The sequence below is a fragment of the Procambarus clarkii genome, chromosome 43 (assembly GCF_040958095.1).
Source record: "Procambarus clarkii isolate CNS0578487 chromosome 43, FALCON_Pclarkii_2.0, whole genome shotgun sequence".
Classification (NCBI taxonomy): domain Eukaryota; kingdom Metazoa; phylum Arthropoda; class Malacostraca; order Decapoda; family Cambaridae; genus Procambarus; species Procambarus clarkii.
In genome coordinates, this window is record NC_091192.1 from 9,499,089 (window position 1) to 9,513,259 (window position 14,171).

The window sequence follows — 14,171 nt, forward strand, 5'->3', positions numbered from 1 at the left end:
AGGTGGTGGAGGCCAAAACCGTCAGTAATTTGAAAGTATTATATGACTGCTGGGAAGACGGGACACCACGAGCGTAGCTCTCATCCTGTAACTACACTTAGGTAATTACGTACGTCATCTCCCAAGCCCCTCCCTTCTCCCACATGCCCTCCCGTCACTCCCACCCTCACTCATTCCCATCCCTCCCCCCTCTCACTCATTCCCATCCCTCCCCCCCTCTCACTCACCCCCCATCCCTCCCCCCCTCTCACTCACCCCCCATCCCTCCCCCCTCTCACTTTCCCTCCCAACCCTGCCCCTCTCACTCTCCCTCCCAACCCTGCCCCTCTCACCCCCCTTACGTACGTCATCTCCCAAGCCCCTCCCTTCTCCCACATGCCCTCCCGTCACTCCCACCCTCACTCATTCCCATCCCTCCCCCTCTCACTCATTCCCATCCCTCCCCCTCACTCATTCCCATCCCTCCCCCCTCTCACTCACCCCCCATCCCTCCCCCCCTCTCACTCACCCCCCATCCCTCCCCCCCTCTCACTCTCCCTCCCAACCCTGCCCCTCTCACTCTCCCTCCCAACCCTGCCCCTCTCACCCCCCCTACCCCTCCCCTTCTAACCCCCCTACCCCTCCCCTTCTCACCCCTACCTTTTCCCCTCCTCACCCTCCTACCTTTTCCCCTCCTACCCTCCCCGTCTCACCCCCCCTTTACCCTCCCCGTCTCACCCCCCTTTACCCTCCCCCTCTCACCCCCCCTACCCTCCCTCTCTCATCTCCCCAAGCCCTTCCTCCTCCACCCAGATCCCACAGGTCCCCCCCAGAGGAGAAGCAGAAGTCAATTTCAGGGTGATGTACTCGAACATAGATGGGATCACAAGCAAGGCAAGTGAACTAAGGGAAAGAGCACAAGAAGAGAACCCAGATATAATTGGACTCGCTGAAACAAAACTCTCAGGAATCATAACGAATGCCGTGTTTCCCCAGGAGTACACAGTAATAAGGAAAGAGAGGGAAGGTAGGGGAGGAGGCAGAGTGGCACTACTAATGAGAAAGGAATGGAGTTTTAAGGAGATGGCCATCCCGGGCTGTGAGGAGTTCAGGGACTACATAGCAGGCACCATGACAATGGGAGGACCAAGAATAGTAGTAGCAGTGATATATAACCCTCCACCAAATGACAGGAGACCCAGTCAAGAGTATGAAAACAACAACATGGCAGTTAACACTATAATTGAGAGGGCAGCCTCTGCTGCCTGTAGAAATAGATCCCACCTGCTCATGACGGAGGACTTCAATCACGGAAGGATTGACTGGGAGAACAAGGAACTGCATGGAGGCGAGGATACATGGAGAGCCAAACTATTGGAGGTGGTAACTAGAAACTTTTTAACCCAGCATGTCAGAGAACCCACAAGGATGAGAAGAAATGACGAACCAGCGAGACTCGACCTGGTCTTCACTCTGAACGACTCTGACATAAGAGAAATCGGTTTTGAGGCCCCAGTAGGAATGAGACCACAGTGTACTGGTGTTTGAGTACCTGATTGAAGAAGGGTTATTGAACTCGAAGAGGGGTACTGAAAACAAAATGCTGGCATTCTGAAAGGGAAACTATGAGGAGATGAGAAAATTCCTAACAGATATAGCATGGGGAAACAGAGCTCGGGGGAAAGACGGCCCAAGACATTATAGACTACATCACGCAGAAGTCCAAGGAAGCAGCAAACAAGTTTGTCCTAATCCAAAAGGAAAACAGTGAAATGAAGATGAGAAACCCATGACTTAATCAGAGATGTAGGCTAGCTAAGCAGCAAAGTAAAAGGGCATGGAGAAACTATAGAAATAACAGGACACTGGAGAGCAGAGAAAGATACCAGAATGCCAGGAATGAATATGTCAAGATGAGAAGAGGCAGAAAGACAATACGAAAATGACATCGCAAGCAAGGCAAAGACTCAGCCTAAATTGTTGCATAGCCACATTAGGAGAAAAACAACAGTAAAGGAACAGGTTATGAAATTAAGAAAAGGGGCAGAAGGATTCACTACAAACGACAAGGAAGTGTGTAAGGAACTGAATAAGAAATTCCAGGAGTTCTTCACCTTAGGGCAAGGAGAAATTCCAGAGATAAGAAAGGGAATAGTTAACCAGGAACCACTGGAAGAGTTTGAGATTACCAGCGGGGAAGTAAGGAAGTGTTTACTAGAGTTGGATGTGACAAAGGTTATAGGCCCAGATGGAATCTCCCCTTGGATACTAAAGGAAGGAGCAGAAGAACTGTGCCTACCACTCTCCATAGTGTATAACAAATCACTGGCAACAGGGGAACTGCCGGAAATTTTGAAAACAGCTAATGTAGTCCCACTATACAAGAAAGGGGATAGACAGGAGGCACTGAACTACAGGCCAGTGTCCCTAACCTGCATATCATGCAAGCTGATGAAGAAGATTGTGCGAAGAAAGTTAGTGGAGCACCTGGAGCGAAAGAACTTTGTAACACAGCATCAACATGGGTTCAGGGATGGCAGGTCCTGCCTCACAGGGTTACTTGAATTCTACGACCAGGCAACAAAAATCAGGCAAGAAAGAGAAGGGTGGGCAGACTGCATATTTTTGGATTGTCAGAAAGCCTTTGATACAGTACCACACAAGAGGCTTGTGAAAAAGCTGGAGATGCAGGCTGTAGTGAAAGGAAAGGTACTCCATTTCATAAAGGAGTACCTAAGCAACAGGAGACAACGAGTCAGTGTGAGGGGTGAGGTCTCAGATTGGCGAGACGTTACGAGTGGAGTCCCGCAGGGGTCATTCCTTGGACCTATACTGTTTCTGATATATGTAAATGATCTCCCAGAGGATATACCTCGTTTATCTCAATGTTTACTGATGATGCAAAAAATGAGGAGGATTGAAACAGAGGATGATAGGAGGCTATAAGATGACCTAGACAGACTGAATCAATGGTCCAACAAATGGCTACTAAAGTTCAATCCGAGTAAATGCAAAGTAATGAAACAGGCGGCGGAAACAGACTGCCAGACACAGGATACAGAATAGGAGATGAAGTACTTAATGAAACAGACAGAGAAAGATCTAGGAGTTGATATCACACCAAACCTGTCTCCTGAAGCCCACACATAAAATAACAACATCTGCAGCGTATGCAAAGCTGGCTAACATCAGAACTGCCTTCAGGAACCTTTGTTATTAATCAAAAATTGCAAACACAACCTAAATACCTAATCTAACCTGAACTACGCCTAACTATTCATAGAACTTTAATATTTAATAAAATATATTTATATGTGAGAACAAACTAATTTTTAATGCACAATACATAAACAGTTATGATGAATACGCTTTGGGGGATGGCTTTAACGAGGCTGGCTTGAGGTCGGGTTGATACTAATAAAAATGGGTGTTCTCATAAGTGTTTAACCACTTGGTCTGGACGGTAGAGCGACGGTCTCGCTTCATACAGGTCGGCGTTCAATCCCCAACCATCCAAGTCGGTGATTGAATGCAAAGTTCCCGACCAAGGAAGCTTCAATTAATCATATTACCTATTTTGGCAGGTGTGGAAATAATCCTTACCTTGCCTTAACCTTGCCTTAACCTTGCCTTAACCTAGCCTTAACCTTGCCTTGACCCTGCCTTAACCTTGCCTTAACCTAGCCTTAACCCTGCTTTAACCTTGCCTTATCCTTGCCTTAACCTAGCCTTAACCCTGCCTTAACCTTACCTTAACCTTGCCTTAACCTAGCCTTAACCTAGCCTTAACCCTGCCTTAACCGTGACTTAACGTAGCCTTAACCTTGCCTTAACCTAGCCTTAACCCTGCCTTTAACCTAGCCTTTAACCCTGCCTTTAACCTAGCATTTAACCCTGCCTTTAACCTAGCCTTTAACCCTGCCTTTAACCTAGCCTTTAACCCTGCCTTTAACCTAGCCTTAACCCTGCCTTTAACCTAGCCTTTAACCCTGCCTTTAACCTAGCCTTTAACCTAGCCTTAACCCTGCCTTTAACCTAGCCTTTAACCCTGCCTTTAACCTAGCCTTTAACCTTGCCTTTAACCTAGCCTTTAACCCTGCCTTTAACCCTGCCTTTAACCTAGCCTTTAACCCTGCCTTAACTTTAGCGTAACCAAACAAATATTTATTTTTATTTTTTTTTTATTTTAGATATATACAAGAGTTGTTACATTCTTGTACAGCCACTAGTACGCGTAGCGTTTCGGGCAGGTCCTTAATCCTATGGTCCCTGGAATACGATCCCCTGCCGCGAAGAATCGTTTTTTCATGCAAGTACACATTTTACTGTTGCGTTAAACAGAGGCTATAGTTAAGGAATTGCGCCCAGTAAATCCTCCCCGGCCAGGATACGAACCCATGACATAGCGCTCGCGGAAGGCCAGGCGAGTGTCTTACCACTACACCACGGAGACTGTATAATGGTTCATAGATGATGATTGTGAGCGACGCGTTACATGCCACATGTTCCTGTGTGAACAAGAGCGAGTGATGAAGATGACGCAGCTCATCAGCATGTGGCCATACTGGGCTGATAATATTACACCCGACAACAATAAAACGTTAAGTTTGGACACTTTACCTCAAGCAGCCTTAATGTGAGTAATTACCTATTTTATGTTGGAACCTCGTGAATTGTTGAACTTGACTTACGGACCCCAGTACTTGCTCTGTGGTCCCCAGGGGTCCGCGGACCACAGGTTAGGGGCCACTGACCTATCCCCCTCTACCTCCTCAGTGTCCTGTATTTGGCTCTGTCTCAGATACATCGCCTATCCCTGTGTTTTTTTTTTTTAAGACTACTGTACTATGATCTGGTGAGAGACCGGGCCGCGGGGACGTTGATTGTCGGAACCATGACAAGGTAGAGATGTAGAGGTTGACTTACCCAAGAAGCAGATGATTATCATGGTAGCGGAGACACATTAGTGGGAGGGTTGGTGATGGGTGGGCTGGACACAGGTGCTCTAGTGGGGCCTCGCTCACCCTCCACACAAGAGCAGCAGCACTCTTCCACACATCCTCACTCACTGAGGAAACCTTGGCTCAAGTCGTCACTTCATGATGGATCTACTCGTCTAACACTCGTATGAATGTATTGTCCGGAGTAACTCTCTCTTAATATAGATGGAACCACTTCTCTCAAGACACAAACACACAGATAACTGGTGAGGAAGGTGGTGGTAAGATGGCCAGTGAAGGTGTGCCCACACCAGTAGGTGAAGGTGTGCCCACACCAGTAGATGAAGTTGTGTCCACACCAGTAGGTGAAGTTGTGCCCACACCAGTAGGTGAAGTTGTGTCCACACCAGTAGGTGAAGTTGTGCCCACACCAGTAGGTGAAGGTGTGCCCACACCAGTAGGTGAAGGTGTGCCCACACCAGTAGGTGAAGGTGTGCCCACACCAGTAGCGTCTCTCACGGAACACACGCCACAGTTTTCCAAGCCATGAGTTACCAGTTAAACAATTTTCATTGGGCTTTGCTTAGTCTGGTTCCCACAATCTGGAATAAAAATTACTGATGTTAAAACTTAGTTTATTGTGGACCCCCTCATACCTCCACGGAAGGTGTACTCACCTAGTTGTGCTTGCAGGGGTTGAGCTTTGGCTCTTAGGTTCCGCCTTTCAAATGTCAATCAAAAGTGTGTGTGTATTTGTGAGCATAGTTCTGGTAGAAGGTGTGTGCATGCGCGGAGAGTTCTGGTGGAAGCTTAGACTACCTACCTTGTGTACCTTCCAGGGATCAACGTCCCCGCGGCCCGGTCTTCGACCACGCCTACCGGTCGTGGTCTGGTCAACCAGGCTGTTTGATACGGCTGCTCGCATCCTGGTTGATCAGCTATCCTTTGGAGGTGTTTATCCAAGTTCTCTCTTGAACACTGTGAGGGGTCGGCCAGTTATGCCCCTTATGTGTAGTGGAAGCGTGTTGAACAGTCTCGGGCCTTTGATGTTGATAGTTCTCTCTTGAACACTGTGAGGGGTCGGCCAGTTATGTCCCTTATGTGTAGTGGAAGTGTGTTGAACAGTCTCGGGCCTCTGATGTTGATAGTTCTCTCTTGAACACTGTGAGGGGTCGGCCAGTTATGCCCCTTATGTGTAGTGGAAGCGTGTTGAACAGTCTCGGGCCTCTGATGTTGATAGTTCTCTCTCAGAGTACCTGTTGCACCTCTGCTCTTCAACGGGGGTATTCTGCACATCCTGCCATGCCTTCTGGTCTCATGTGGTGTTATTTCTGTGTGCAGATTGGGAACTAATTCCTCTAATATAACCCATTATCACCACACCAGAAATAAACATATCTTTGATATCCTCAGGGTCAAACTTAATCTGTGTAAACACTATGCAAATTAAGGGACCTAGTCTATGGAACTCACTCCCTAGTGAATTGAAAAACTGTAAAGCTTTTGCCTTATTTAAAAGCAAAACCAAAAAGTACCTAATTTCATCTTAGTTTCCTACACTGAGCTTTAAATTTGCTCTGTACCTAGTGTTACCCAATCTCCCAATCTTTATGTACTTAATCCAAACAACTTTATCATTGTGTTCTTTGCTGTCTTCTTTTATGTGCTAGCCATATGCTGTATTGTGCCTACCAATTTTTGTCAACTACCATTCAAGCTGTCATTGCAATCAATCTGAGCTACCTATGTGCTACATAGGTAGCTCAATAATATATATTATTAATATACCTACAATTTTTCTCTCATCTTTTACTTTTTTCATGCTATGTAACTTATCATTTTTATAAATTTGGCAAGTATTTACCTACTTAAAATTATCTTTGAATAAGGACCTGCCCGAAACGCTGCGCGTACTAGTGGCTTTACAAGACTGTAATTACTATGCTATGTATCCTCACAATCCCAATGTACCTTTTTGTATATATATAAATAAATAAATAAATATCTTCCACGTATAGATTATGTACATCTCTCGCATCGCTCTAGATAATACAGAGTTAGAACTTGTAATTGGGCCCAAAAATTAAGATGTCTTAAAGTGGATTCTAGCAGTAAAGGATCTTTGCACGCTCTCCAGGTCAACAATTTCTCCGGCTCTGAATGAGGCTGTTAGTGTGTGCAACAATAGTCCACCCTAGAGAGCACTTGTGTCTTAAGAAGTATCATCATTGATATGGCATCCCTTGTTTGGAAGGTCCTTGTTATCCAACCTGTCAATTTTCTTGCAGTCGTGACAGGTACTTTATTGTGTTGTGTAAAGGTAAAGTCCTCAGACATGATTACTTCTAGATCCTTTATATTTGTAGCGAGCACATTATGGAAATAATATACGGTTCCAAACCCTCATTAGCTTAATGAGAGCAGCATAAACTCTCATTAGCACTAATGACAAAACGTACCTCTTCCCTAATTACAGTTAACATTCCTTCCAACCTATTGGAGGACGATGAGGCGAGATATGGTCCGATTATATAAGTAATCAAGAAGTGAAGAATCATCGACCATCTGGTCACCACTTGGTCCGGGAGACATCTCCCGTCATGCAGGGTGCAGTCGCACCTCCACAAATCTCCAGTATCAGCTCTTGATACTGGTAATGGCTCAAAAGGGCCACCACTTACGAGCTATTCATGCCCGTGCCACCTTTTAGGTGGCTTCATCTTCATCAATCAATTCAATCTGTTAAAATCACGGAAGACATCTTCCGTCACGCAGGGTGCAGTCGTACCTCCACAAATCTCCAGTATCATCTATTGATACTGGTGATGGCTCAAAAGGGCCACCACTTACGAGCTATTCATGCCCGTGCCACCTTTTGGGTGGCTTCATCTTCATAACACATTCACAAGGGAGACATCTCCCGTCATGCAGGGTGCATTCGCACCTCCACAAATCTCCAGTATCAGCTCTTGATACTGGTAATGGCTCAAAAGAGCCACCACTTACGGGCTATTCATGCCCGTGCCACCTTTTGGGTGGCTTAATCTTCATCAATCAATCAATCGAAGAATCATCGGGGCACACTCACATTCACGGGAGACATCTCCCGTCACACAGGGTGCAGTTGCACCTCCACAGATCTCCAGCATCAGCTCTTGATACTGGTAATGACTCAAAAGGGCCACCACTTACGGGCTATTCATGCCCGTGCCACCTTTTGGGTGGCTTAATCTTCATCAATCAATCAATCGAAGAATCATCACGGGAGACATCTCCCGTCACGCAGGGTGCAGTCGCACCTCCACAGATCTTCAGTATCATCTACTGATACTGGTGATGGCTCAAAAGGGCCACCACTTACGGGCTATTCATACCCGTGCCACCTTTTGGGTGGCTTAATCTTTATCAATCAATCAATGGAAGAATCATGGCACCGCTCCTGTGCCAGGTAAGTTACAGGTTCACCATAGCCCGTGCTACTTGGAACTTGTTCCGAGTAGCTGAATCTATAATATGAAGAATCATACCACTTACGGGCTATTCATGCCCGTGCCATCTCTTGGGTGGTTTAATCAATGTCAATCAATCGAATAATCATCAGTATAATTTCCAGAGTGGTTCAGTTAGCTTTAGTACAGACGCTTGAGTATTACCGCACACCTTCAACCTCCAGGAAGTAGCACTGGCGTATATACAGCTCCAGCCGACTCCAAGACGCTGCAGCTTCGACTCCGAGCAGCCAGCCAGACTTGGACCTCCTAGAGCCGCCACGGTCACCGTCCAGCATGGAGCTCCGCGACTCCGGCCAGTCACCTCTGCTCCAGACTTTGTCTCAACGTCTACGACGCTGCCAACAACAGACTGCTGTAACCAAGACTACTAAGTAAATACCAATACCACTAAACACTGTGTATCTAATCAACCCAGCAACGTAACATAATCGCACGTTTCACACACTTTTCGTTCTGTAGAACGAATTTATAGTTTTTAATTTTTTTTTAATTTTCATATTTTTTAATTGAATTTTTAATTAATTTTGTTAACGAATTTTTAATCGTTATGTAGAAGGATTTATAGAGCGCGCAGAGTTTGGGATAAACTGGAGGCCGTACTTGTAATGGACCAGCGCTTCCATTATTTTGTGCCGTCTATATTTAGTATACATCTAGAGGTACAATTCAGAAATCTCTCATTTATATTTGGTGATATTTGGCGTCAGCCAATATGGTTTAGAGTTCTTTCATTACTATGAAAGGTTTTAAATGAATTTTATATGGCATATTGTCATTCAAAGTTTGATCTGAGTACAAATACCCAGGAAAGGTTTCGGGTAGAAACTGTCTCACGAAAGTTGTTTTTGTTTTGGTGTGAGATGGTTATGGACCAATATACTTCACTATGGTTGGTCTATAAACTGAATATTCACATTCTCATTCGTAAATGTCCAGTTTTGTTAGAGAATGAATCCATCACAGCTTGTATGTGCTCAAGGACATAGTTATGAATTTCCCGTGACAGTGGTTTTAAGTCGGCACGAATATTAATGTGAAAGTTGAGGCGAAGTTGGGGAGTGTTGTGTAAGCTTACCACGATCCTCGGGCGATCCACAGCCATGCTAGCGTGCAAGTGTTGATTTTGTAAAGTGTAGAAGTCTTCATGTTGAAGGTAACATCACAGACCACACCGTTCTCTGGTTGGGCTTGGTTCTTGTAAGTTAAGTGACCAGAATGGTGGTGATGACTGGTGTTAATGGCTCTGTAAGACGAGGGTGAGTGAGTACTGTGAGATAACAGGTGTTAAAGGCTGTGTAAGATAAGGATAAGCGAGTACTGTGAAGATAAAACTTGCTAAAGGCTCAATAAGATAAGGTTAAGCGAGTACTGTGGAGAGGATAACAGGTGTTAAACGAGCGTGTTCCTGATCCAACTTTCTCCACACAGTGAATCAGGTGGTGGTGAGTGTTGAGCCACAATAATTACCACCACCACCACCACTGGTGCTGTTGGTGCTCGGTGGCGCCACCTGTCACCAGGTTGTGGTGCATGTTATCAGCGGGCTGGTCTGAGTATGATCGGTGGGTGGTGATGAACGGGACATGGCTCAATTAATTTTTTTCTCCTCTATTATGCACCCCATACCCAGGGTTCCACAGGCACATACGGGTTCAGGAACTAAACCCCATAGTTCGTTTAGCTAAGCCAGTGACAATCTTGTGACGCTAGTTACACAATTGTTAATGTTACACACACACACACACACACACACACACACACACACACACACACACACACACACAGACACACACACAGACACAACTTACACACACACACACACACAACTTACCAGAAAGTTGGAAGACAGCTAACGTGGTCCCAATATACAAAAAGGGTGACAGGCAAGAGGCACTGAATTACAGGCCAGTTTCCTTAACTTGTATACCATGCAAGGTGCTGGAGAAGATCGCGAGGAAAAGGCTCGTAGAGCATCTGGAGGGAAATAACTTTGTAACGCACCACCAACATGGGTTCAGAGATGGTAAATCGTGCCTCACAGGGTTAATAGAATTTTATGACCAGGCAACGAAAATTAGGCAGGAAAGAGAAGGGTGGGCCGACTGCATTTTCCTGGATTGCCAAAAAGCCTTCGACACAGTACCCCATAAAAGGCTGTTAAAAAAGTTGGAGCAACAGGCAGGAGTAAAAGGGAAGGTGCTCCAGTGGATAAGGGAGTACTTAAGCAACAGGAAACAGCGAGTAACGGTGAGGGGGAAGACATCAGAGTGGCGAGATGTCACCAGCGGAGTCCCACAGGGCTCAGTACTTGGACCCATCCTGTTTCTAATATATGTGAACGATCTTCCAGAGGGTATAGACTCATTCCTCTCGATGTTTGCTGATGATGCAAAAATTATGAGAAGAATCAAGACGGATGAAGATAGACAGAGACTACAGGATGACCTGGATAAACTGGAGGAATGGTCTAGAAAAATGGCTGCTGAAGTTCAACTCTGGAAAGTGTAAGGTGATGAAATTAGGCGAAGGGAGCAGGAGGCTGAACACAAGGTATCATCTGGGAGGGGAAATCCTGCAAGAATCAAATAGAGAGAAGGATCTGGGGGTTGATATCACACCGAACCTGTCCCCAGAGGCCCACATCAAAAGAATATCATCAGCGGCATATGCTAGACTGGCCAACATAAGAACTGCCTTCAGAAACTTGTGTAAGGAATCTTTCAGAACCCTGTATACCACTTATGTAAGACCAATCCTGGAGTATGCAGCTCCAGCCTGGAGTCCATACCTAGTTAAACACAAGACAAAGTTAGAGAAGATTCAGCGGTATGCCACCAGGCTCGTCCCGGAACTGAGAGGATTGAGCTACGAGGAAAGGCTAAAGGAGCTGAACCTCACATCCCTGGAAAACAGAAGAGTAAGGGGAGACATGATAACCACCTACAAAATTCTCAGGGGAATTGACAGGGTGGACAAAGACAAACTCTTCAGCACGGGTGGGACACGAACAAGGGGACACAGGTGGAAACTTAGTACCCAGATGAGCCACAGAGACGTTAGAAAGAATTTTTTCAGTGTCAGAGTAGTTAATAAATGGAATGCACTAGGAAGTGATGTGGTGGAGGCTGACTCCATACACAGTTTCAAATGTAGATATGATAGAGCCCAGTAGGCTCAGGAATCTGTACACCAGTTGATTGACAGTTGAGAGGCGGGACCAAAGAGCCAAAGCTCAACCCCCGCAAGCACAATTAGGTGAGTACACACACACACACAGATATGTAGATATGATTGAGCCCAGTAGGGTCAGGAATCTGTACACCAGTTGATTGACAGTTGAGAGGCGGGACCAAAGAGCCAAAGCTCAACCCCCGCAAGCACAAATAGGTGAGTACACACACACACACCAAAAAAATTGACAATACATATACAGTACAATAATTTACACACATATCTTTAATCTTTTTATATCAAGTAATTTAACAATAGCTCGCTATATATAGTGACTATAAGTCACTATACAAGGCACTTTACATCTATGGTGAGACACACAGTAACTAGTCTTGCTCCACACCCACCCAACTGGGCGGCAGCTTTACAGTCATGTGCTCCACACCCACCCAACTGGGCGGCAGCTTTACAGTCATGTGCTCCACACCCACCCAACTGGGCGGCAGCTTTACAGTCATGTGCATGCATTACCTACAGTAAGCAAAGTTTGGATACTTGGCTAAGATTCCTGGCAGCACATCATTATGAATGAAGTACTTACACATTTCTTGGACACTATTGATGGTGTTTTCTCTGAATTTCGCGATTTTTTCACATTCCATTATATAATGACGCAAAGTGTGCGAATAGTTCTGCTGACAGAGTTTACATGTTGTCAAGTCTACACCAGCAGATGTTACAAACTGCCAGAGGTACTTGTAGCCGAGCTGTGAGCTGTGGTGTGTGTGTGGCAGGTGTTGTGTTCCTGGGGCCACACCATACAGCTGTGGTGTGTGTGTGTGTGTGGGGCAGGTGTTGTGTTCCTGGGGCCACACCGTACAGCTGTGGTGTGTGTGGGGCAGGTGTTGTGTTCCTGGGGCCACACCGTACAGCTGTGGTGTGTGTGTGGGGCAGGTGTTGTGTTCCTGGGGCCACACCATACAGCTGTGGTGTGTGTGTGGCAGGTGTTGTGTTCCTGGGGCCACACCATACAGCTGTGGTGTGTGTGGCAGGTGTTGTGTTCCTGGGGCCACACCATACAGCTGTGGTGTGTGTGGGGCAGGTGTTGTGTTCCTGGGGCCACACCATACAGCTGTGGTGTGTGTGGGGCAGATGTTGTGTTCCTGGGGCCACACCATACAGCTGTGGTGTGTGTGGCAGGTGTTGTGTTCCTGGGGCCACACCATACAGCTGTGGTGTGTGTGGGGCAGGTGTTGTGTTCCTGGGGCCACACCATACAGCTGTGGTGTGTGGCAGGTGTTGTGTTCCTGGGGCCACACCATACAGCTGTGGTGTGTGGGGCAGGTGTGGTGTTCCTGGGGCCACACCATACAGCTGTGGTGTGTGTGGGGCAGGTGTTGTGTTCCTGGGGCCACACCATACAGCTGTGGTGTGTGTGTGGCAGGTGTGGTGTTCCTGGGGCCACACCATACAACTGTGGTGTGTGTGGGGCAGGTGTTGTGTTCCTGGGGCCTCACCATACGGCTACTTTCATGCGCCATCGGTGGTCTGTTTCTGTTTATCTTCCTCAAAAATCATCAATCAGTTTAATTCCGAGCGGAACCTTGCTGGGTGTTGTCGAGCTGGCGGTGCAGCCCGTTCTCTAAGAGCGTTCCCAACATCACAAAACCGATGTACTAAATAGGAAGTAGTTCAAGATGATAATGTGTTCGTGTTTGTCGGTAGCGGAGGAGCACTATTCATTATACGGTCGAAATCCAATCCAAACGTCGATAGCCGAGGATTGTATGAAAAGGATAAATGTGATAACAGCTTTAAGGTCACAAAGTGAGTCACGTGTAATCTGTCTGGTGTTGGAATAGTGATCAACGAGGTGGCGGATGATCTGGCCACTCACTCACCATCAACACCACAAGTTGACATTGACTGAATGTGTTAACCACGAGACAAATAAGACGCAAAATAAGAAATATTCAGGGACAGGCAGAAGTGGCGAGGAGAGGTAAACACTGTTTTCACTGAGGGCAAAAAGAGAAATGTTCGGAGTGAATGTGCACATGCGGCTCAGGCTTGGGTACAGGTATTACTGGGAATATGGAACAGCTGCTCGTGATAATGAAACAAAGTGTAAACTTTGTGGTACGTCAAGGTCTCTCACCCTCACCCATTATGTTCTTGATTTTCTTGATAAGAAAAAAATTAGAGAAAATATATTAATTCAGGAAAACTTGGCTTATTAGGCAAATCGGGCCATGCATAGTAGGCCGAGAAGTGCGTTCTGGCTACTAGGTACGACATATATATATATATATATATATATATATATATATATATATATATATATATATATATATATATATATATACATACGAAAGTACTATATATATATATACTATATATATATATATATATATATATATATATATATATATATATATATATATATATATATATATATATATATATATATATATATATATATTTTATTAAATATGACCGAAAAAGTAAGATTAATAATTCTAACACGAATTTTCTCAATCTTTCGTACATTATGCTTCACTGTTGGAGG

The 14,171-nt window shown here is 45.6% G+C and overlaps 2 protein-coding genes across 3 annotated transcripts in view; one reads left to right on the forward strand and one right to left on the reverse strand.

Annotated features, from left to right (window-relative positions):
• LOC123755724 (RING finger protein 17) overlaps positions 1 to 14,171 on the forward strand; it is a 928,112-nt gene that overhangs the window by 301,819 nt on the left and 612,122 nt on the right. The gene's annotated exons all lie outside the window — the stretch shown is intronic.
• The window catches only part of LOC138349999 (uncharacterized), a 31,368-nt gene that overhangs the window by 7,837 nt on the left and 9,360 nt on the right, over positions 1 to 14,171 (reverse strand). For both annotated transcript variants that reach the window (XR_011221970.1, XM_069300036.1), the window contains exon 2: positions 4,906 to 5,521. Coding sequence is in view for 1 of the 2 variants with exons in the window: in XM_069300036.1 (XP_069156137.1) it covers positions 4,906 to 4,927 (22 nt within the window). In the remaining variant the exon portion in view is untranslated. The remainder of the gene's footprint in view (positions 1 to 4,905; positions 5,522 to 14,171) is intronic.